Source organism: Setaria viridis, chromosome 3 (genome assembly GCF_005286985.2).
Source record: "Setaria viridis chromosome 3, Setaria_viridis_v4.0, whole genome shotgun sequence".
NCBI classification, from domain to species: domain Eukaryota; kingdom Viridiplantae; phylum Streptophyta; class Magnoliopsida; order Poales; family Poaceae; genus Setaria; species Setaria viridis.
Window position 1 is genome coordinate 1,089,695 of NC_048265.2, and position 25,159 is coordinate 1,114,853.

General features: G+C 43.9%; 2 protein-coding genes across 2 annotated transcripts; one reads left to right on the forward strand and one right to left on the reverse strand.

The window, feature by feature from the left end:
- Positions 1-204: 204 nt before the first annotated feature.
- Positions 205-19,319, reverse strand: LOC117849706 (uncharacterized). The gene is made up of 13 exons (XM_034731349.2): positions 18,792-19,319; positions 17,586-18,315; positions 11,043-17,029; positions 9,452-10,938; positions 9,014-9,277; positions 7,793-8,010; positions 6,791-7,062; positions 3,625-6,634; positions 3,420-3,552; positions 2,319-2,839; positions 1,035-1,946; positions 780-953; positions 205-656 (listed from the first exon to the last, which is right to left on the reverse strand). The coding sequence occupies exons 1-13, from the start codon at positions 19,133-19,135 to the stop codon at positions 459-461; spliced, it is 14,250 nt and encodes a 4,749-aa protein (XP_034587240.1). The 5' UTR covers positions 19,136-19,319; the 3' UTR covers positions 205-458.
- A 2,259-nt stretch (positions 19,320-21,578) lies between these two features.
- LOC117847873 (endoglucanase 13) lies at positions 21,579-24,329 on the forward strand. Its single transcript, XM_034729169.2, has 7 exons — positions 21,579-21,835; positions 21,990-22,202; positions 22,296-22,496; positions 22,590-22,679; positions 22,795-23,590; positions 23,699-23,752; positions 23,843-24,329. Exons 1-7 carry the CDS (start codon positions 21,620-21,622, stop codon positions 24,136-24,138), a joined length of 1,866 nt encoding a protein of 621 aa, XP_034585060.1. The 5' UTR covers positions 21,579-21,619; the 3' UTR covers positions 24,139-24,329.
- The last annotated feature ends 830 nt before the right edge of the window (positions 24,330-25,159 follow it).

A 25,159-nucleotide genomic window follows, 5' to 3' on the forward strand; every position in this document is an offset into this window, starting at 1 on the left:
GAGGAAAGCAAAATGGGGATTCACGGTCACGTCTTCGGTCCAGAAAACGTAGTAACAGATAATTTCTGACGCCGATATGCACATCCGTGCGTGTAAATCCACCAGGGATCACAAAAGATGGAAAATTGGCGTCAGTTTATCTTGATAGCTCATACAAGGAAACGTTGATTCCAGGCAACACTGAGCGCTACGAGAGTTTGAGCATGAAGGAAACCAGCTTTTGTCAACGTATCGGAGCAAGCATTTGTAAAATAATCTGTACACTGCAATGCACTGTGGCTGTACAAACTAACTATATTTACACTCCTACCGAAGGGCCACCGCACCGCAACCATTCCAGTTTAGCACATCATGGAAAATGATACGCAATTTTCGTACTGTACCACCACCAGGAAGCCCAATATCGTAATTCGTAACACATCCACACTAAAGCTAGACTAAATGCCCCTTTAATATTTCTATGGCCTGAATATTTTCATCATTCTAGACACCTGCGTCCGGCAAAATGGGCATCGTGAAACCGAACTAGAGCATCGGTTACATAGGACATGACCGCATGGTACTATAGTCATGTTGACCTCAGCATTCAGGCAGATTCGGCATGACCAAGCCGCCTTGGCAACATCAGCTTCTCTGATGGCGGCCTCAGCCTTTTCCTGCAAATGTAGTTTAAACAACGTTCAGTGTAAAAATAGGCATACACAAACAACCGTATATTCAGGATGCTACAGATAAAAAAAATGAATTTAAGATAATAGGAGGTATCGAAGTAAGCAAACCTGCTCCACCAAGAGAGCAACTTGAGATTCTTTAAGCTGATCTTGCAAGGAAAGAGTAGTCTGCAGCAGTGTTTCCTTCTCAGCATCCATCCTTACTCCTGCAGCTGAAAGCATATCATGGACTGCTTGTACCAGCTCAGTGGAAGACACTTTGCCATATTCAAGCCCAGCAGCCTGCAAATAGTAAAACTACAAGAATTAGGGCAAAATCAAGAATCCAGCTTGAGAAAGTAGAAGATGCACTTGGAAACCAACCAAGTCCTCGGTGACTTCAGTGCTAGTGTTGATGGACAAGAGGTCCTCCGGTCCACCTTGTGCCACTCTATCACCATCCACTTGGAAAGGTGTGGATGAGAGATCAGCCATTGAAACACTTTTAAAAGAGTAAACCTGACTGGAAAGCAGCATGCGAGTCTCCCCAGGAGCTGTCTCCACTGGAAACCTATAAAGTGCTTGGCCAGCTGAGGGTCTTACATCTTCAGGGACCCTACCATACCTGAGCCTTTCCCCCTCTTTTCCTGTCTTCCATGCCACAATTTCGCCAGTATAGAATGGTCTTAGAGGAAGGAATTGCACCTGACGAGCATCTTGTGATAACAACTCTGCTCCCAGGGAAGCATCGTATCCCCCTTCACGTTTTGAAACTCCAATGTCAGTGCCCAGATGAAGTATTTTAAGGACTTCTTTCTCTGAACCATCCGGGCATGCAAACAATGAAGCAATAGGCAAGATTACTGGTGCCCCCAATCTGTGACTAACAACAATTGCAATAACATCATATATTGTCAAAAAACTAGGGGGCTCTGCAACTAGGATATAACCCGTAGATTTGTTGACAAAACAAATGCTTCGGTGCATTCCATTGCTTGACCATTCAGGAATAGAAGGATGCTGAACGGTTTTTGTAACATCTTGGAGACTGGGAAGTAAGAGAAAACGAGTATGGATGCATTGAACCAGCTGCAGATTCTGTGATATGTCCTCTAGTATAAGTTCTATCTGGACCAAAGTGAGGGCTTCAAATGAAGGGAAATGATTGGCTATGCTGATCATCACAATTCTTAATGCGTCTTGCAAGGATTTACTTCGCAGCTTCTCTTTTATTCTGCCTAGAGTAACTGAGTGAATGCTATTGACCAGCTTGATTCCTTCTTTTTCATCAAGTTCCTGACAATAAATGCAAATTTAATGTAAGCAATAGAGGTTGCCAGGGAATAATAGATTGATTATAGGAGATACATGTGTACAGGTATATATAGGCAATGAGACCCTGGATATGATTTATGGAAACAGCACCATCCAAGGGAAGTGTTGCCTAACTCCTAGCCAATCAAGAGATATGCACGGCATGGAGCCAGCAATATCCCAGGCACACGACTTGTCCCTAACATGCACACAGGGCACATAAAATGCTACTGGGTAACATTTAAGTTGTTTTAGTAGAAAATTAATTAAATCTACTTTGCTAAAAAAGTTAAAGTACATCTACCAAATTACTTTAATGGAAAAGACTGAAAAAAAAATCTCATTATTGTATACCTCTACGATGACATCAGAGAGTTTTTTTATGCCCAAGGTCTTGCAAATATTCTGAGAAAGATCTGGATGAGAAAATCTTAGCCTTGATGTATTTACGTTACTCAGTAAATGAGAACCATATGGGTCAACATATACACATGATGAAGCAGTGACCAGCCTGCAGCCATCATCTGGTATTACTGAATCAATAATCCCATCTGATCGATCTGTGGTATTTTGGTTGATTCCAGAACACATGAAATCCAAGATTTCCATCACTGCACGGAGTTCATTTGGGTTCAAGCGTTGGTATCCACACGCCTTTTGGATATCCAAAAGAAGTTCTCTAGCATAAGAGTCTGTAAGGCTTTCCTGCATCCCAATTTCTCTAAGAAGGGAGACAAATGGAAGATACCGACTTGGAAGCTCAAAAGCAAAAGGTGACATGTTAATTGTCAAACGAGCAAAAAGTGATTTCACTGGAACTAAGCGAGTACCATTTGCAACTGGTATAAATGCCAGTTTCTCCAGTTCTTTTTTTTCTGAAAATAAAAGCAAAGAAACACTTGGTTAAGAGTACTGACAAATAAATTATCCCAAAGCAATACAAATTAATTCCTCTTTATTCTTTATGCCTATCTTTGTACAGACTAGAATCAAGGTCCTGTTGCATAATCTCATATTAAAATTTTTGGCTGTGGTTATGACTACTTAGTCCCTCTATTTCTGGACAGCCCTCATAAAGAGTTTTGGCTTAGGAAATATGACCCTCAAGTCCATATGAATCTAGTCCATCCAAAAGCCCACATAGAATATTTGCCTTGCTTCAGTGAAATATGATCGTACACCATTTTGAATTGCACAGCTCTTGATACATTAAGGGCCAGATTGTATACTAATTTCTAACATGTTAGTACTCCCAAAAGTTGAACAGAAGAACAAATGTTCGCTACTCATATTCAGTGCAAGGAGAGTATAGAATTAGTATTTCAGAACAACAAAGTGCAAGTATAGCAACAGGTGCATCCCAGTTAAATAAATAACTAATTTTACTTCTAACAATTAAAATTAATGACAGTTCACAAATATAGGCATACACAAGCACACCGCATTTTGTGCTACCTGAGAAAGAGATTGTTCCCCATATTTTATCCAAGTATTGCAAGATCCGTTGAAAGGCATCTTCCACCGTCATTATCCCTGAAGAGGTTGGCCAGTGTGCTAGTGTGTCCTCACCATTGCCTCTCCCAACAATCTGTTCCATTTCAGAAAGTTAAGGAAGAAATCATTTTGAAATGACATAATCAAAGTATTGGACGATACTCACCTGCAAGTGCCTAAAAACTGTACTGAAGGCAGGAGGGCTCCCAAGCCGAAATGCTCCCCATGAATATTCAGGAGGGACAGCTGTTTGCTTGGTAAGAATTGGTGCAGAACTCCATGCTAATGGCCAGTCTTTTGACAAGATAGCTTCGTTATATGAGGCAAGTACCCTTCTACCACCTCTCTTACCACCAATACTTGGAAAACCTCTTTCAGCAGGCACAAATGCAATTTTTCCAATCTTTTCGCAAAAAGAACTGTCATACAAAGTAGCAAAATTTGCAAAAATCACATTTAGAACAGATTCTGCCAAAGCCCATATCTCAAAAGGAATTTCATTTTTGCTGTCTGAGAAGTCTGCCACAAAGTCGTCAGGATCTTCTGAAGACGATATGACATCATGCCCCATGGTTTCTATTTTTGTTGCACACTGTACTATCATATCAGCCTCTGTGGATGTCCGAAGGCCTGCTTTTCTGAGTATACCAAGCCAAGCATCTGACATGAACCTTTCAGCAGGGAACTTATTTCTCTCCCCTGAGAATACTGAAGTCAGCAAAGCATCTGAAGGGTCAAGTAATTCCTTTGGTTTGAAAAACTCTTTACAAGATTCATTTGCATTGGCCACAAAATTGGTCTCCTTTAAGGTTTCTACTACAGCAGAGTTCAGATGTAGATCTTTCCAGTTAGCATACAGGTAGGTCAAAATGGCATCCTGCTCTTGAGCTGTTTTATTTCCAAATCCAGGCAATGCAAACTTCACTAATATTTCATGGTCGCTTAGTTGTTCAACCCCCAAAGCCTGAAGAAACAAGGTTGCATCAGATGAGCAAGAAAGGCATCGGTCATCACTGGGGTGAAAGAATGCACTAGGAGAAAGAATGCAATGATTAGATCCTAACAAACTGGTGTATTTTCCTGTAACTGTCTTATAGATTGGAAGTGTTCTCAAGACATCCAGTTCTTCTCTCTGATACAAGTGGTTGCTAGCTAACCTGAACTCCGAAACAAATAATCCAAATAGTTTATCGCAGTCTCCACTTGATAGACTAAGTGGCGAAGGTAAATTGGCAGCATTTTTTGCTGCGACCAACTTAAAAACAATTGTCTGTCCAAGAGTCCGACTATTTGAAGGAAACAAATTGCATATTGCACCACACTCTGGGAAAGAGGAATCAAAAATTGGTACATTCAACTGGTTAAGCAGTGCAGGTAGCCATGGAAACTTTGAGTTCATTGACTCGAATGCAGTATCAAGTACATTCTTCTGTTCCGCTTCTCTTGCATCGTCTCTGGGCGGATCTGATGTATCCAGCTGTCCAGATACATCATTAACAGGCCCAGTAACTGTATTTGAATCATCAATTGGTGGCACGAATATTAGATGGCATTCCTTTACACAACAGAGAACCGGCTTGTCCAAATAAGCAGGAATTAAGGGCCAATCAGACAAAAGAGAAAGGTCACCATTCAAGGAACTAAATATTGTCCAGAAGCTTCTAATCCATTTGGGAGTTGGCCAGGCAGTTGATGGTTCGGCATTATTATCCCAAGGAATCCATGAGGACTTGTTATCTAGTGCAAAGTGTACCCAACGCTCATCAAGTATGTGCTTCAAATTACCTGCTAATAACTGAGGAGAAAAACTCCTCAACTTCAGAGGCCCATGGATTACCAGAGTGGATAGCAGCAGTGCCAAGAAGGGCTTTTCCAGACATTTATAGTGGATAAAGTGATCCAGCAAAGGGCTCATCAGTAGCTGCTGCTCCTCATTGGCTATCCAGAGTTCAGAAATTCCAAGCCTCGTTAGACACTTTCTCGATGTTGGAAATGGAACACCTTTGAGCTCAGCAATGATAGATGACAACACATTATTTTCAGTAGCTTGAGATCTGTGGGATGTTGGGCCACTTGTTTTGCTGATATCCTCAACAACTCCCCTGCCAAAGTCATATAGGGCTTTTCCAAAGTATGTCATAATTTCCAGTGCATCACCTCCAGAAGTACCTGGCGACTGAGTACTTGAATTGTAAGATAGTGAGCTGCTTGAAGATGGCATAGAATATGAGCTGGAAGAATTCATTGTTCCAACATGTTGGCTGTTAACTCGTGATTCATCAGGCATACGAAGATCTGAGAAGCGGTAAGGATCCATATCTGAAAAGCAATATTCAAGAACATCTATATATGTTTCGATGGATCGAAGTAAAATTGACGAAGAAGCTTTTAGCAGATCCCGAATCATCTTAGGCCTGATCTCTCTTATGGTAACTCCAACTGCCTGAATTTCACTAACCAACTCCCATGGTACAGAAAAAACAGGATAGTGCTCTTTAATGAAACTACAAACACTAGCGGATGGGAGGTTATCATTATCTCCATTTCCTGAGTGGGCTAAGAACATACCCTCATCCACTTTAACAATATTTCCACGGTAAAGTTGCCACACTGGAAGATCAGCTAATCGTAGATAGAAAGGTCTTATCACTTGCTCTATTAAGGATTGCCAATCAGCTTTAGATGCTCTAGGTGAATCCGAATTGATTACAGCAGAACCATGCCCAGTGAATGAAGTTGGATACTGCTTCGATCTTGGCCAAAAAGAGTATACCCTATCACCGTATGTTTGTAATATAGCACTCATGGACTCTGCAGACCTTAGTTCGATAGTAGAAGATAGAGGGTCCTTTTTAAGCTTTTGAAATTCAAGTGCCATCTCAACATATGAGTCGCGCACGCATAGCATGAGCTCTTTATTCCATGCTTCAACCAATCTGTCTCTGTCCAGTTTAAGTTCTGGCAGAGATGCATCATGTGTGCCGCCAAAAATGTAGCGCCCACCACTATGCCTCACAATGAAATGACCCAGAGTTGTGACTGGCATGCTTAAAAACCCAGATAGTGGTAAGGGAGATAATATACAGCTGGATGGATGGATATTGGTCGATACTCCATTTCGAGCTATGTGCGCTGCTACTCCAGCAGCAGGGGTTAGGTTATAGGCAAGATACCGCCTGAAACAGAAATAAACCAAAGATCCTTCAATCAGCACATAACTTTAGAATCAGTCGTTGAAGTTTCTTGGACAATGTTGAAAATAGATAAGGCAAGTGGGGTTCAAAAGTAGACAAGGCACGATACTGCCTGAAACAGAAATAAATCAAAGATACCTGTCCAGAGCCATGTTTCGTGTTTGACCTGATCCAAGGGAAAGGGAAACAAACCACTTGTCAATATAACTGCAGCCACTTTCGATCACATGCACATCTATAGCTTGCATTTTGATAGCTGCACTTGTACTGGAAAATATTCTGGATATTTGGAACTTCCTCCATTTCTTTTCCGAAAATGGATTCCTCAAAGAAGCAACTGATGGATCAACAAGCACAGAATAGTTCAGGTTTGGCTGAGAGGCTCCATCCTCCCATGTTGACAAAGATACCTGTTTGAATTACATTGGCAGCAACATTGGAGTTTAGACATCAGAAGGTCTAGTCTGAGGTTTTCATGGCCATGTTTCAAAATCATCCAATAAAGCTTCCTTGCCACTATTTGTGAACAGCTAACACGTCTCTAACGTAAGTATGGCTATCTTAAAATTTGGATTATCAAATCTCGAGTTTAGATATCAGAACACCTAACAATGTACCTAAAAAAAACACTAAAACATTGAAGTGGTACAGCATGCTTTGCACTATTACAAATCCAATTTCTTAGTTTAAATATGTTCATCTGTCTATAACATTTCACACTATAGAGTGAACAGAAGTCACTGATATTGATACTGAACATCTTTCAATAAAAAATTTGAAAGGTAAATTTCAGTTAAGCAGTCGACCATGCATTATCCAGATAGTACTAAAGCTTGACCATTACAAGGCAACAAAAGTTTTCAGTACTGTAACAATGGAAGGATAGGCATGTCTGTCCAAAGATATCAGCTTAGGTGCTTTCTCAGGAGAAGTACAAACAAACCTCATCATAAAACAAAGTGCCTTATTCTAATTAAAGTACATCGATGTGGTTTCAGAACAAAATTCCATGATAACGTAACCAATTATGAGTGTAAAAACTAGAAAACAAAACCAAAAAAGGTTACACTTTGAAGAGGAAAGCTTGAACAAGTAATGATTACAACAACAGGCTGACAGCCTGTCACAAATAATCCATACCTGAATGATTGACCTCAGGAACAGAAGAGTACTGGATGGATTCTGTGTAAATCGATCAAAAATCTGTTTTACTCTATTGGAACCTGCTTCGAGTTCTTTCAGGCATTTTGAAGATAAAGGCATTCGAATGACTGTGGAGTTTGCAGTAGATAATGAAGCATCCTGTGTAACACGCATTGGGAGGAACTGATCATGAAACCTCTCGACCAAATCATTTCCTGAAAAGCAACAGCATTTTAACGAATTCATCCAGAACAAAGACATCAATGCCAAAACATTAGATGATAATGCACTGTGCTAAATATGCACATCAACAGGCACAGTACAGTTATATTAAGAAACTGTCGCATTGTCACAAATAAAGAATATAGCAGCCTTAATACATGTTCAAACATGGGGCCAAAACAGACTTTGTGGGTCAACAAATTCTATATTAAGATTTCGACCATCAGTATAGTCATCTGCATAAAAGGAAATGGTGCATATGTTTTTTTCCCCTTGTCTTTCTAGGTTTACTGTTTATGTTGCCTAGTTTCTAAGAATATAAAAAATAAATGTCATGTGGTTTGGCACATCAGTTAAATTTAAGTATTTAACTCACAGCATACAAGTTTCTGCATAACAGTTGTCGAAACTAAAGATTGAATATCGATTTCTCGAATATAATAGACCATCTTCCACATATCATGCAAGTTCACAATCAGAAACTCAAAAGTAGGAACGTAGATGCCCTTAAAACTAAATTGTGATGCGGTTTGCTACAAAGTGATTCTCATTGTTTTCATGAGTGAGATAATGAAAGGTTTTCCATTTATTTTCTTCATTTGCAAGCAAACTATACAACAGAAATATTCAACGTATTGACATGCTTTGCAGCATGATATAATTTTCTCAAGGATAAACAGCTTCTTTCCTTATTAATGTGGTATAAATATAATATAATAGTGAATTTAATGGAATTTCCACAAACATAAAGAAATTCAAGTTAACCAAGTCTGTACTGTAATTCAGTCATGCAGATTTCAGAGTTTGCTTTGGTCACTTTGAGTGCACCATGTTATAAGATACCAAAATGTAGAATTCGAACCTGGCAGAAGGAAAAGGTCATGACTTGAGAGGATATGCTTTTACAGAATCTACATGTTATGTCAAGTGTGCACAGCAGAAAAAGAAATTGCGATGCTAAATTGCTAATATATGTTGAGTGATCATGTTTCGCACCTAACAAAGAGAAGTATCGAGCTGATGAGGTAGCAGTGGAAGTAGCACCACCAGTCAAGCCCAAGGGATCAAAGATGTAAAAATAGCCACCAGAAAGAATAGTCAATGTATCGCACACAAAGTAACTGCTAAGAAGTCCCAAGCCATAGTTAAGCATGTTTCCCCTCAATTTCCAGGGAGGAGGAAGTTGAAGGCTGCAAACTTCTTCTCGGTTCATTATGGTTCCTTCAAAGACCACTGTCAACGAAGAACCCTGGAGGTCACCTATAAATAAATTTTTCACACAAAACAGCAGATGGTCAAAAGGTTTAAATCTTTAAGTGAACTTGAATTGCAGTAATTAGATTAAGTACATATATAAACATAAACAGACAGCCCAATTATATTGAAAACAAAAATACAAGCGAAATAATTGACTAGAGACAGTTTCGACCATACCTAGACTCTGCTGCAGCAAGGACTGCTTGGGATGTTCTCTTTTATCATAGATCAGATGCACTTTCTTTGCGCTGCAATAATCTGCTAGCTCCATAAGGTCAAACAAAAGAAAATCACTCTCACCATACAAAGCCAACAATTCACTTATTTTAGCATATTCCATGCATGGCAAATTCCTCATTAACTCGTCGTCCAACAATGATGATCCACGAAGAGATCGTACGCCAAGCCTATTAGCTAGATCATTGCCAATGCTAATATGCACGAAATTCATTGAAGTTGAATCAGCATTCATCCAGGGTGCGTCATTATATACAAGGTTTCTAGCAGGTGCCAAAACCCCAAATGAATCTGGAATCACCAATGAGTTCAGTAACACATCAGGTACCTGACTGTCAGGGTAACAGTCAACAAATGCCTCCAATACACAATGAACAAAACTCAGTTGTTCCGTAGATAGCGGCTCTCCTTTCACATCTTCTTGTAAACGGCGAAGCACATTCAGATAGTCCATTGCATCAAATGTCTGCCTCACACCCAACTCTAAGAGTAACTTTTTAAACTCTGACAGTTCAGATGGAACTGTGTAAAGATAGGGATGATATTTTACAGGTGAATCAAAAGCAAGTGCCTGTGGTGTTACAAACCTATCCCCGATATAAACCCATGGAAATCCATCAAGATACTCTTTTAGAATGATGGCATTGGTAGTGCCAATGATATCTTGCAATTTTGAGTAGATTATTTGAACTTCCTTTTGCAGAATAGCATCAATGTCCGTGTCTGCAGAAGACGTCTTGAGCTCATCATAAGACTTGGAGAGCTCAACTAACTGGGAGGATAAAATGTTCACATTTGGTGCATCACACCAGCCAAGTTTTCTTTGCAGATACATGGAACAGGAATCAGCACTAAGAATTCGCATTTTTGATGAAACAAGCCACATCTGTGATTTCGGCCTTGTGATGACTGGAGGTGCTACACTATCTTCAGATAAAAACCATGGAAGTCCTTTGAGCAATGGTGCAACATGGACTGGACACCATGAAATATTTTTCAGCTCTGACCAAAACAAATCTTCTGGCATATCATGATCAAAATTCGAGAACAAAGATGCAATAGTTTGGTCACTCAGGTCACACCCATCCCCATTAGTTTCTGCTTCCGAATTTTCACTGATTTCAGGTGCTTCTGGATTCTCATCCCTGAGGAAAGTTTTTCTGTCCTCCATGTTTGAAGTCTTGGATTCAAGAATGTTTAGATAGGTAAGTACCTTTTGCCCACACGTAAATGCATCATCTTGCCCTGAACCGTGCACCAATGAAACTGATCTCGCCATGTCAAGCAAAGTACTAAAGCCCAAATGTCTTTTCAGTCCAAAACTAGCTAGCAATTCAATAACTTCAGTCATCATGAACCTTTCTGAAGGAAAGAAGGTTTCTTTGTGCAGCAACTTCTGTAGCTCAGGCACACGGGGATCATAAAGCCTGAAGAGAAAGCAAAGATTACTTCTTTGTAATAAATAATAAACATTGTCGAATATCAAAGCCAGAGAGTGAAACAGGAGGGGGGTAAGCGAAGAGAGACTGACCTGGAGGGCTGGACCCACTCTCCATTGGCTGACAAGACAAAAGGGGTCTCACATAATGCAGCTCTCGCTGAATTATCATTGTCTATCAACAGTTTGACATCACGAATAACTGCTGAAACAACAGCTGGCTGGGATACAAACTCTGACATTCGAGGAAGAACATGATCCTTGTAAAAATCAACCTTTTGAGGTTCCTTGATATCAAAGTATGATACCAAAATTGACCTCTCCTTTGCTGATTCAGTTCTTATAAAACTTGCACTCAATAAATCTTCATGAACACCTTCTGGTTTAAGCCATTTTCTAGGATTTGTCAAATTAACAAGCTCCCTAGATTTATAAGATTCAAATACAGGGAGGTTCCTTATTGTACTCATATGGGAGGAGGTGATCTGATTTCCTGAAAACCACTTTGATTGGAAAATAAAACTGCGAAGTTCATGTGCTTCTGCCAATGAAATACCCACAAACAATTCATTAATATCCTGGAGATTAGAAGCTACAGACTGCACAGCATTCAAAACACCAGCTGCAGTGGATTCCTGAACAAAACTTGCTAACTGGGGATGTTCTATCTGCATATCAGATCGCAGAAAGAAACATCCCAGTTTCTGAAGCAACGAGTACATATTTTCACTCCATCCATCATCTCTTACTACATTTGAAGCATTCCCAAGTTGCACGACCTTGCCATCTAAAAGAGGTAGTATAGGCCACTTTGCAAAAATTGAAATATCTTCGCATGAATGCCTCAGAAAATTCCAGAGTGACATCATCCATTGCACACTTGGCTGACCTTGCTGCTCTGGAAACCAAGATAACTGCTTAGCATGTTGCCATTCAGGTGGCAAGATCCTAGGTAACAGTTCAAGGAGAACAGTACATGTGAATAGATACATGTTCATGTGTGCAGAATAAGCTATGTCATACAACTTCTTCAGAACACCATCTGGTAAAGAGTTGTCAATAACAAGATGTGGTATGGAATCCTTAAGAAGGTCAAATTCTATTTGTGAAGTGAAGAATACTCTCTCGCCCTCCCCTCGCTTGTTGAATGTTGTGAATGATCCATTTGCCACAGGAAGAAGAGCCAAACCTTGCAATTTATCATAAAAGGAAGGATCCCCCATATCACTCAAGCAGTACTCTAGAACAAGTATAGCCTCTTCTCTGCTTCTGAAGCCATGCTTCCGTCGGATCAACAAGTTTCTCAACAAATGAGGATTTAGTACATGAACTGATGGACATGCATTAATGAAGCTGTCAATTATTGGCTTGGATACAGACACTAAAGGCAAACCAGCCTGAGAGAGAACCTCTGCCAGCTCCATTGCCTTCGGAAAACTGAAATCTGGAAAAATAGCTTGCCTTGTTGACACCCAGAGGCCACCTCGAGCTTTTGTATACAAAACATGAAGTCCAAGTTCCGCAATAGATACATAAAGCTTCCTAACCATGGAAGACCATGGCTCCACACCTACAGCACTAGGCCAAAATGACAGAAAAAGGTCGGAGGGACCAAGCTCTTCTGCAATGGCTGCGAGCAGGTGGCCATAAGCAGGAGCAACGACATCTTCAAGCAGCGCTAGATTCCATTCTGATCGTACTCTTCCTCCCCCAGCCATGTCATTTCCAATCCAGATATCCCTTCGATTTGAAGATAGTTCAAAATAAGCATTTACATGAACCGGTATGCTAGTGTTGATTGGTAGAGGAAGAAAGCAAAAGGCCCGACCCTCAAAATTTTTCCTGAACCGAGAAGATCCAATGTCTGAGTTTGTGGAAACTGAATTTTCATGGTTTGCTTCAGCTACAGAAGGTAGTTCTTTTGTATCATCTACACTCACTGAATGCAGATATGCAGCAACAGATGCCCACGGAACAAAGAAGTGAGATTTACTACCAGAGGCAGTTGACAACTTTCTAGCATGACCCCCTCCTATACACTCAGCTAAAATCCATGAATGCACCCAGTGCACAGAAGGATTTTGCTCAAGAATAGCAACTTTCTGACAACTCCAGGGCAAATCACTGTCTTTAGTCCTGTTCAACTTACTGAAAAATTGATTCCTATCCATTCCTGATGGTTGGTTTCCGTGTATATATGCAAGCATTGTATTAAGTGCATGAGGTTCTTTATCCATCTGAGAACTATTATGCTTCGAGGCACAATGAACAAGCCGCATCTCCTGACTGTTGTTCTCCTTGACATATAGAGTTACCTTTTTAACATTGCGGAGAAAAAGTAAAGCCTCAGATACAACTTCAGAGAATGAAGAGAAAAGCATTTCCACATCTTGCGGTGCATATTGCTCTTGCTTTATTTGACTCCTTGAAGCAGCAGCCTCATTCCTAAGAGGGAACCGGAAGAGTGTACCTGGAAATGGCTGTTGCAAATTGCAACCAAAGTGTAAGAATGGGGCGAACTGATCAGGAAACTGATCTAAGATCCTTCTTCCTACAAACTTTATCCTTAAACCTGGATGGGATGGCGATATTCCTGGCAAGTAACAGGCATGTGGATCAAACATGACAATATTCTCCCCGGAAACAAATCCAGGAATGTCTGTGAAGTGATACACACAATTGAAGCCAAGACCAAACCTTCCAATTGCAAAAGGTTTCTCAAGTTTACTATCTTGACCTATTCGTGAGATGGCATAAAGGTCCTGTGGGCTAAAAACTGAATCATTAAAGCAGTAGAGAGCAGGCCCTTGCCATTCAGCCATTTCAGGTGAAAGAATGGATGAAGTACCATACTGAGTCTTATCCAGCAAAAACACAACCTCAGAAGCCTTAGCATCTTCTGCGTTCTGTACCAACTCAAAGAGAATTCCAGGGCCATCTGCATACATCTCAACAATGTGCTTGAGTCGTGTAGTCAAGTCTTCATGCTGTCCAAAAGCTTCAGCAACCCCTGACAAACTCAAATTCATCGAATCAGAACTCTCAGCAAGTAAGAGGCGGCGAAGAGAGCGGACACCAAGTCTTTCTGCCACATCATTTGAAATGTTCCCATGAACAAAATTGTGAACATACTTTTTCGAGCTTAAAGCCATGCTTGATGCACTCCCAGAGATGTCATGACCAAAATCAAGCAGCCAAGGAGCATCATTAAATACAAGTTCAGAAGATAGACAGAGCCTAGATGAAGAATCAGGTAAATAAATTTGTGTTTGCTGGTCTTGAAACCGGAACTCAGCTAGATGCTGCACAACTAAGATAGCTGTTCTTAATTCTACAGCTTCAAGTGAAGCCGAAGCTTTCCTTATGGCCATCCTGCTGAGAATACTAGCATAATCCACAGGGTGCAGGTGCTCCTTTATGCCAAGCTCCAAGAACAAGTCCTTGAACACTGCCAAATCAATTGGAACAACACGGATATATGGTGCCAGGTGAAGGTGGCCACTTAAAACAACTTCATCCACTTTCGCAAATCCATCCCCCACCCAAATCCATCTGCAGCCCTCTAGAACGACTTTCACAATATCCATTTCATCAGAACCAATCAAGCTTGTCAGCAGAGAATAAATCTTAGGCATCACCAAAGCTAATTCTTGCCGAAGGACTTGATCAGTCACAATTTCATTGTTCTTGCCTAATTCAAGGAGTTGAGCTGCAATAATGCTTCCTGATGGAGGCGACAACCAACCTAAGCTGGATGACAAGGCTGAGGAAGTGCATTCACCATCAAGAATACGTGAGCTAGCAGAAACAATCCACATATCTTCCTGCATCCTTACTTGCTTAGGTGGAGCTATCATTGATGATACTGAAGGCCATGGCAAAGCTGGACTTGGTGCAGTAACCAACACAGGACACCAACAAATCATTCTCAGATCACTCCAAAACTTTTCAAGATCAAATTCCCAAGATTTATCACGAGGCCTGAGCGCAGTGGTAACTTTAGCCAGCATGTTTACCTTCTTCCGACCATCAGATATCTTATTTACATACCATTTGTGAGCATAAACTTCAAGATATGAAAGAAGGACCTTACCCCTTGAATGAGCCTTCTGCTGATCTATGTTCACGAGTGAGTCAATTTGCCGAGCACTTTGTATTATGGTATCAGTAGAAACAGAAGTCCTAAGCCCCAAGCAAAGTAGCATATCAAGAACATCTGGATTTTGAAATAAATCGTGCGGAAAGCAATCTGATTCCTGGAGAAGAACATAGAGTTCTTCCACCCGGGGATCATAAAGAGATTGCGGGCTTTTCAAAGTCCCATTGACAGTGGGAACAAATCTAAGGACTTTCAAGGCTTCCTTGAACATTGGATCCTCCAAGGACAGCTGAGGCAGATCTTGTAAGATGGTTAATAGAACTGAATCACGCAAATCTGTTTGCAGCTTGTCTAATCTATTCAGAACATACCTCTGGTAGAAGTTTGACTTTGGCATGCGTTTGACACCATAATATCTCATTATGATATCTTCATCGCTTGGGCAGATAGAGAAGATAAAGTCAGCATTGAGTAAGTGGTCAGGAACACCAAGAGGTGGCAGATACTTTACTGAACTAAATAAATCTGAGAAGCCATAAGAACTGGGAGAACCTCCATCAAATACCCTGAAGATTGGCAGCTTTTTGCAATTACTTATGCTTATGTCAGAAAGGCAGGCTCCTAAATACCATTTTGGATCCAGAAGAAACTGGTATAGTTCATTTTTTTCACCGGGAGTAATGCGTTGAAACAGAGACTGCAAATCGACACCCTCCAATGATACAACCCCGAAGATTGACTGAATAACTCCAGTTGCATTGCCATCATACACATAATATGACAATTGCTTATGCTCACTAAGATATTCGGTATCCAGTATCTTGCAACCTAACTTTGCCAGGAGTTCATTCATCAAACTCGACAGTGATTCTGTCTTGATTAACTTTGAGCCTGTATGTGCCCTGTGAAGGTGACCAGAAGTAGATGGCAGTATAGGCCAATCACTAAACAAATAAAGGTCATAGGAGCGTTCCCCTATATACTTCCAAAAAAGTTTAAACCAGGCTGCTGAAGGCCATGACCCATCCAATACTGGATTCCAGGGAACTTGATCTCTACACTTCCATCCTGGAGGAAATATCCTGGGTAAGAGCTGACGAAAGATTGGGCCATCAATAAGCTTAATGTTGGCCTGAGAATCACTGGCTATCTGATACAGCTTGTTTAGTAGTACAGGGGGGATGCTTCTGTCAACTATTCTATCACCAACTTCAGAGAGAAGCTCATATTCTATGTTATCACACACATAATAATAGTCCTCTTGGGAACTATCAGAAAACATCCCGTACTGCATATTTGCTAGTGGAATCAGTGGGAGGCCATTCATACATTTACCAATATCAGCGCTGTCAACATCAGTGAGGCAATATTCCAATAATACTAGCTTATGAGATTTTCCTAGTGTAGCAAGTTTTCTGTAATTCTTGAGGAAATTCCTCACTATAGCGGGACTTATTATGTTGAGCATAGACTGTGTATAAAATTTTGAAAACATATCAACAATTGCCTTAGGTAGGCGAACAATGGGCATGCCTATCAACACAAGAGCCTCATTAAGATTACTGCATCCTGAGAATCTCTCATCATGAAGCAAAGAATTGGCTGGAGATATCCAGGTCCCACCTTCAATCTCTGAATGCAAGACTGGAGAGGTGTAAATAACTTTGTAAATTTGTTCCACAAGGATACTCCAGGGCTCCTCATATAAACCAGTTGGCCACAATGAATAATATGATACTGTGGGGTCTAAAATAATCCGCAATTCCATCAGCAGTTCCCTGAACAGTGGAGCTACAACATCTTCCAAGAGTAGCCTGTTCCAGTCAGAGCGAAGCTTACCACCCCTGTCCATGTCAGCACCATACCATATGTCGCGACGGTTGGATGAAACTTCAAAATAACCATTGACGTGCACAGATAACCCTGTCCTTACTGGCAAAGGAAGAAAACAGAATGCATGCCCCTGTCTGAGAACAGTATCCTGTAAAATTAACCAACAGACTTGGTATGAATTCTTTTGATAACCAACAGTAGACAACAACAGGCAGCGCCCAGCTATTGCCACAAATTGCATATAGCAAAACCAAAAATACAGAACACCACATTAGTCTTGATCCCTAACCAAAGTTGCACCTATGAACTCCACAGATTGGGCCTATCACATACCCTTCTTGCCAATTTCCATAAGTGAGAAGTTAGATGAAAATAAACGAAGTTGACGCCTCACAACAACATATTTAATTCAGTTAACTAAGAACCACAAAGATAGTTGCATGATTACATGCATGAATAATGCTTCCTACAGTCATGAGCCAAGGTAGTGAAAGAAAGAGATAGTTCCTAGGTAGTGACTGAGAAAAGGTTTGGGTATTTTAACTGACTTTCCAGATAACATGCAAGAGCTTGCGCAGTTTGCATTAGGAGGAAAAAAAAACGTTCAAGCCCAGGCCAAGCCCAAAATTTACATGGGAGAATAAACAACCTGGCAACCTAAAAGCCAATACTGGAAATCAAAATGAAAATGATTTGGGTATTACCTCGAGCCCTGCTTCAGAGATGCAAGCAGCAACAGAAGCCCAAGGCAGTAAGTGAAGATCATACTCCTTGGCAGCTGCAGTTGCAAAATTACCAATTTTACTTAATGCAGGTGCCATTCCCTGAACAATAAAATAGGTAGACCTCTTTTTCTCAAACTCGTTGCCCAAGAATGCCTCTGATATGAAATCCATCGAGAATGAATCCACCTTATGCTTAGAAGATTCAGCATGACTGCCAGAGAACCTGATGAGGGCTTGGCGATGCCAGGACAGATTTTCAGCATTTGATCCTAAGGAGCAAGAGTATACTATTTTTGGCTCAGTCATACCAGATTCCCATACATACATCTCAAGTGACACTACATTTTTAAGGAAAAGCAAATTATATACAGCTTCTTGGTACAGTTGAGCAAAAAGAGATAAAATATCATCTTCTGTGTATGACTGTCTTGATAGCCGGCTCGAAGATGCTTGCTCAGTACTCCTCAAAGGAAAACGAAACAAAGTTCCCTGAAATGATGCTTTCATGTCGCAGCCAAATGCACAATAGGGTGAAAGCTGATCATGGTACATCGTAAATGCTGATGAATTGACATAGTCTATGCGCTTTCCAGGATTTGCTGCTGAGACATTTGGGAGATAAACACCCTGGGGATCGAATAGGACAACATACTTGCCACTCACGAATGATGGCAAGTCAGTCAAGTGGTAAACTGAGTTAAAACCAACCCTGCAAAAATACAATTGTGTTTTGTGCTTCAGATGCCTTCCAATAATAAATAAATTACTAAATGATGGAATAAAAAAGCATGGAGATCATCCTTAAATAAAACATTACAAGACATTGTACTTCAGTGAAAAAAGGCTAGTTACATTGCAACACAAATGTAAAGGACAGAAATAAAATGGGTCATAGAACAAGGCAGTAGATAGAACACAGACTATCCATTCATTTGTCACTGTATCCCAAGTCTCTCCTTGCACAGCTTACTAATGCATTTCATAATCAGTTCCCAGTGGTCACCACCCTCAGAATAGCTGGCAACCTTGACACATTGCAGTGGTCCATAACGCAAAAGCAATCATGTAGGTAACACCACAGCAAGTAAAAACACGCCGGTGCAATTTCACCAGTTTGGAAGCTCGGCATTGCAAGCTACAGCTCCAAGCAAGCTCGCGCGTGAGAATGGGACAGTAGAGGCGTACCCGAAGCGGCCCGTCTTCCATGTCTGCGCGACCTTCCTGCTGTCCCCGATGCGGGAGATGCTGGCGAAATCCTCGTCGGTGAACACGGCGTCGTTGTAGGCGAGCAGCGCGGGGCCCTGCCACTGCGCGAGCGCGGGGGCCAGCAGCGACGCCTCCCCGTGCGATCGGCGGTCGAGGCAGAGGCGGACGCGCGCGGCGCCGGCGTCGTCGGCGTTCTGGATGAGCTCCCGGAGCGCGGTGGTGCCCTCCGGGTAGTTGGCGAGCACCTCGCGGATGCGGCGCGTGAGGTCCACGCGCTGCCCGAAGTCCTCCAGGAGCATCGCGCCCCCGCCGCCCGGATCCATGGCGGTGAGGGGGCCGATCGGAGGAGCTACTGGGGCATTCCGGAAGCGAGGCTAGGGTTTCGGAGGGAAGGGTTTGGCTCTCCGATTTGGGCGTGCTGGTGGCGGTGCGTGGGTTGGTTGGTCTCCCGGGGATTTGACTCTGGCTTGGCTTTTCGTCGCCGTGTTCTTGGAGGGGAAGGGAAGCCGAGAAAGGGGGATTGCGGGAACCGAGGGATTCGCGGCGGCAGCTCCCGGCTGACGGATGGGACCCGCGCACCACCGATGACCCGGGTACATGACCGTACGGAGGAGAGGGATATGTGGGCTTGGGCCGTGTACTGATCTCTGTGTGCCGGCGGGGTAGTCTGGCCCACGGATGTTCATCATCGGCGATGGCCCAGCTTTGGGATTGCAGCAGCACAGTCCATTTTCGGCACTTCTCAATTCCTATACCCCCTCAAAAAAACTTCTCAATTCCTATTTTTGCGTGCTAACTCGTCTGAAAATAATTTTTACAATATTTTCTCCCATCTTTCCTGAATAATTTATGAAGAAATTTCATCAGAGGATCATAGACCGAGTGGTGAAATCTAGCCACCACAGCCTGGTGAGCATAAGTTGGATGTCGTTGTCTGGTGAGCATTCGTTGCATCAATACACTTGTAAGATTATTATTGTTTTCATGGAATGAGGCAGGAGCACTATTAATTCGTAGAGTGGATCAATAATGAAATCTCTAGGCGTCTGGTTCAAGAAGGAGGCTAAAAAGGTTTGAAACAAACTATGTTTTCATGGCTCCTGGAGTACATATAGGGTGTGTTTGGTTACATGCATCACATGATGCATGCATGGATGATCCTGAAGTGGTTCAACCAATTTGATTGTACCATATGGTTCACTCTAATTAGTAGAATAATGTATTAAGTGGGATGGCCTCATCCTGGATGAGTTGGTCCAATTCACCCAACCAAACAAAAGGATCATTATTATTTTGAATCATTTCATATATGAATCAAATGATACAACCAACCAAACACACCCATGGAGTCAATTGCCAACCGCATGAACATACGCAGCCGGAGAAAAAGGATGGTTTAGCGATGGGTCTGGTGAAAGGATTGGGTTTGAAGGGGGTTCTCCATTGTTGTTGAGGATTTATAGGATTTGGGTAGCGAGTAGTGATAGGCCCATTGACGAAGGATGGTGGGTGCCAATAGGCTCGATTAGGCATGCAACAGCGACTGGGGAGTGGAAAAATGGAGCAAGAACAGGGGCAGCCACTAGGTACGTATCCGATGCCGGTGGCTATGAAGCTAGTCGAGCCACCAAGGATAAAGGCACAAGGGCGGAGTGCGGAGTGGGGTAGTGAATGCTGGTATTTGGTATGAAATCAAGAAAGAAATAGGCACTAGAGTGCTAAAAGAGGTACAGAGGTTGAAAGAAACACTAGAAACTTCATATTATGGTCAGACATTCGTGTTTAAAAAACTTTGATTTTTGGTTGCCTGTAATATAGAATTTTCTTTTTTCCCCTTTGACAAAAACAAACTTTTGATGGGCTGTCACTACTCACTATCCAAGCCCTATCAAAATTGCCTTACTTCTCTACCAACCGGGCCACTTCCTCAGTTTTTAAAAATATGACGTTTTTGACAAGATAATTAGTAAATGTTTCGCATATGAGCCATCTAAGCTATGAAAACACATGAACATGGTGCATAACACTCTGAAGTGTATATGTTTCACATACGAGCCAATGATTATGAAAATTGACTTCGGATTGACAAAATTAGCAGAACTTATGGATATCTTGCATAATGCGCAATATGTACGCAAATGCGTATAGAGATACATATACTATTTGACTTAGCTGAGTTTGTTTGCGCTAGTATCAATTTTTGTTTACACAAAAAAAAAAATTGATAATGCCATGGCGTGGTGCCACGTCTTCGTGGATTGCAGCTTAAATAAGGTTTTGACCTTCCAACTGCACGTTCAGAAATGGCACAACGCGATGTTTTTTCTCGCATCAGGTATTCAGGTCAGACATTCGAAGATCACAGTGGGACGACGTTCAGTGATTATTGGCCCTTGCTAATGGGGTCTCTTATCGCGGCCGACACAACACATTGGTGGCTGACACGGATGATCATCCCAGATTCCCACGAGACCCCAAACTCGTACCTAGTCTTCCATTTGTATATTGATATTTCAATGTTGCGAGTATTATGCTGTTTCTTCAGCTCCTATATGGCTTTGCATTTCCAGCATTGTGAATTTGTGATTTGTGCATATTCCCCGAGACGTGCGTGGCTCAAACTCCGGCAGGCTCCCGCCCTCCCTCCCGACGTGCCAGGCACCATACGTATACGTGCGCCATGTCGCGGCCGCCCACTCATCTCCAACCGTACCAGACCTTATAAAACTCGCCGTGCCGGTCGTCGTCTCTCAAGCCACTACGGAAGAGACGACGACGACGACGGAAGCATTACCTGAGGTCGAGCCATGGCGCGGTTGATGACCAAGACGTCGGCCACCTTGGTGATGGCAGCCGCGTTCCTCCTCCTCGCTGCGGCGGACGCGTCGTCGTCGTACGACTACGCCGGCGCGTTCGACAAGTGCCTGCAGTTCTTCGAGGCGCAGCGGTCGGGGAAGCTCCCCGCCGACCGCCGCGTCAAGTGGCGCGGCGACTCCGCCCTCACCGACGGCTTCTCCCAGGGGGTACGCACTCCCGATTCAATCCTCTCTCGATCGCCGGCCCGATCAGCGGATCGCCCGGTGCTGACCGGTCACCACTGCATTGCTTCGAGGAATGCGTGGATCTCCAGTTCAACATCAGGTGTAAGAATTCGTGGACGTTGTGATGCATGGACAGGTGGATTTGGTGGGCGGGTACTACGACTCCGGCGACCACGTCAAGTTTGGGTTCCCCATGGCGTACGCGGTGACGATGCTGTCCTGGGGAGTGCTCGAGTTCGAGAAGGAGATGGTCGCCGCCAACAACCTCCAGCGCGCCCTCGACGCCATCCGCTGGGGCACCAACTACTTCATCAAGGCCCACACCGAGCCCAACGGCCTATGGGTCCAGGTAAATAAAAAGGCCGCATCTTGAGCTCAAGATTCCCGGCCCAGCACTGCAAATCTCACTCAAACGGCGGGTGTGTGTGTCCTCTGCCTGCAGGTGGGCGACGGGGACAGCGACCACCTGTGCTGGGAGCGCGCGGAGGACATGTCGACGCCGAGGACGGCGTTCAAGATCGACAGGAACCACCCGGGATCCGAGGTCGCCGGCGAGACGGCGGCTGCGCTGGCCGCCGCGGCCAAGGCCTTCCGCCCGTACGACTCCATGTACGCGGACCTCCTGTTGCTGCACGCCAAGCAGGTACGTACCCGTGACTGAAATGTGAACTGTGCAGAGCGTGCGACTCAGAGTTCTGAATGTTCCACTGAAATCTTGTTCTTGCGTGTGTGACAGCTCTTCACATTCGCCGACACGTTCAGAGGCAGGTACGATGACTCCCTGCAGAGCGCCAAGAAGTTCTATCCTTCTGAATCTGGCTACCAGGTACCAACAAGCAATGCAATTGGGAAAGATTGTATTGATCGCAGTCGTGTGACCATCGATCGATCAATTTGGGGGTGATAACTGATAGAAATCCACGATCTGACTGATTGATCAGGACGAGCTGCTCTGGTCGGCGGTGTGGCTGTACGAGGCGACCGGCGACGAGGAGTACCTGAGGTACGTGTCCCAGAACGCCGAGGCCTTCGGCGGGATCGGCTGGTCCGTGCTCGAGTTCTCCTGGGACAACAAGTACGCCGGCCTCCAGGTGCTCCTCTCCAAGGTGCTCTTCGAGGGAGGCGCTGGCGTCGCCGCCTACGCCGACACGCTGAAGCAGTTCCAGGCCAAGGCCGAGTTCTTCCTCTGCGCCTGCCTCCAGAAGAACAATGGCCACAACATCAGGATGACCCCCGGCGGGCTCCTGTACGTGGACGACTGGAACAACATGCAGTACGTGAGCTCCGCCACCTTCCTCCTCACCGTCTACGCCGACTACCTCGCCGTGTCGCACGGATCGCTCAAGTGCCCCGACGGCGAGGTCAAGCCCGACGAGATCGTCAGGTTCGCCAAGTCCCAGGTGGACTACGTCCTGGGCAAGAACCCCAAGGGCATGAGCTACATGGTCGGCTACGGCAGCTACTTCCCGACGCACGTGCACCACCGCGGCGCGTCCATCCCGTCCGTCCACGGCGAGAAGGCCACGGTCGGGTGCATGGACGGCTTCGACAAGTACTACAACAGCAAGGGCGCTGACCCCAACGTGCTCAACGGCGCCATCGTCGGCGGGCCTGACGGCAACGACGGATTCGTCGACGACCGCTGCAACTACCAGAGCGCCGAGCCCACCATCGCCGGGAACGCGCCCATCTGCGGCGTCTTCGCCCGCCTCGCCTCCGAGCCGCCCGCCGCCTCCGGTAAACAAGCTAGATATAACTCTTTTCTTCAGAATTCAGACATGAGCTTGCGACATCGATCGTTCAGTCACTGAACAACGAGGTGCTTACACGACGTTGTGATTGCAGACAGCAGCTCGGCGCCTGCCTACTCGCCGCGACATGAATCTTCGCCATCAAAGGGTAAGGACGAAGGACTGAAACCCAAATGCATAGAACTATACTGATGGCAACATGATTCACATCTCCTTTGTTTTCTCTCCGTGGCCGCAGGCTCTCCGCTGGAGTTGGTGCACACGGTGAGCAACTCGTGGACGACGAACGGCGTGGAGTACTACCGGCACGTCGTCACGGCCAAGAACACGTGCGGCCACCCTATCACGTCCCTGAAGCTGCACATCAAGGAGCTGTCCGGGCCCATCTACGGCGTGTCCGCCGCCAAGGAGAAGGACACGTACGAGTTCCCCGCGTGGCTCACCCGCCTCGGCGCCGGCGAGCAGCTCACCATCGTGTACATCCAGGGCGGCCCCGCGGCCAAGATCTCCGTCGTCAACTACAAGACCGCTTGAGGAGGATGGTAGAAGCTGCCGGCCGGTGTTTTGCTTTGCACGTCAGATTTTTCCTGTCCAATTCTACGGTCCATTTGCCATTCTTTTTTGGGTGTGTATCGATCTGTCGACGAGATTGGAAGTGATTAGTATGTAGAACATCGTGCGACGCGTTCAGTTGTATGTATCAATACATGCTTTTATTTTCTTTCCTTCGAGAGTGACACAGCAATATTTCTGAACGATTTACCGTGAATCTCCATTCCAAAAACAGGATTAGACTTTTGGAATGCCGTTGCAAGCTTTTGTGGGTAGAGTCAGGGGCTGTCTACCACCTCTGGGATCTTCGATCTATCCCACATGAGTACTCCTTTTTTTTTCAGCCAATGACAAAGATGAGCAGCTCTTGTGCGCGTTTGAGAAAAAGAAACAAAATCTCCTACTTACCTGAGAAAAAATAACTTGTTTTTTGCAATAAACATGTACATCAATCCTGCTTATTCGAGAAAAAAACAACCAAAATACGACCGTTATAATTGTGGGCGACCTGCTCCCTCCATCGGCTGCAGCTTGCAAGCTCAAGCACTTGGTCTTCTACGGCTGTCCGCGTCAGAGACTAATTCGATCGGTCTGGTTGGGCCATTCTTTTGTTGCCCCAACATTGGCGTAGCCTACCTTTACCCAAATTAAGCGCTCATATCCTTACCCTTTGTGGAGCCACCTTGGTGTGATGGTGCCCTCATCTGACAACCACCGAGGCAGAGGAAGATGACTAAGCGTGAATGCGCCATGCATTGGGAAACATAGAAAATCGAGTGCTCAAAACGCATAAAACACCCGAGAGTCGTCTAAGATTTTTCCGTGAAGTTATGGCACAGATTCGTCAAAACGGAAGGAAACAAGGCGTTGCTGGCCTTCGTTTTCAGCTAGGCACGGCGATGATTAGACTGCAACCTGCAACAAAAGGCAGCTTTCGGTACGTGGCGCAAACTGGGTTCTACAGTAGTAGTCCGCCTGAATGCCTGATGGGTAGGAAAATACC

Bases quoted from the DNA above. Each gene is read 5' to 3' on its own strand.
- LOC117847873 (XM_034729169.2), top strand. From the start codon at position 21,620: ATGGCGCGGTTGATGACCAAGACGTCGGCCACCTTGGTGATGGCAGCC. The intron at 22,497-22,589 runs GTACGTACCCGT...CGTGTGTGACAG, and splicing joins TGTTGCTGCACGCCAAGCAG to CTCTTCACATTCGCCGACAC. The intron at 23,591-23,698 runs GTAAACAAGCTA...TTGTGATTGCAG, and splicing joins CGAGCCGCCCGCCGCCTCCG to ACAGCAGCTCGGCGCCTGCC.
- LOC117849706 (XM_034731349.2), bottom strand. From the start codon at position 19,135: ATGGATCCGGGCGGCGGGGGCGCGATGCTCCTGGAGGACTTCGGGCAG. The intron at 18,316-18,791 runs GTACGCCTCTAC...GTATTTTTGCAG, and splicing joins TGGAAGACGGGCCGCTTCGG to GGTTGGTTTTAACTCAGTTT. The intron at 657-779 runs GTTTGCTTACTT...CTACATTTGCAG, and splicing joins TTGCTCTCTTGGTGGAGCAG to GAAAAGGCTGAGGCCGCCAT.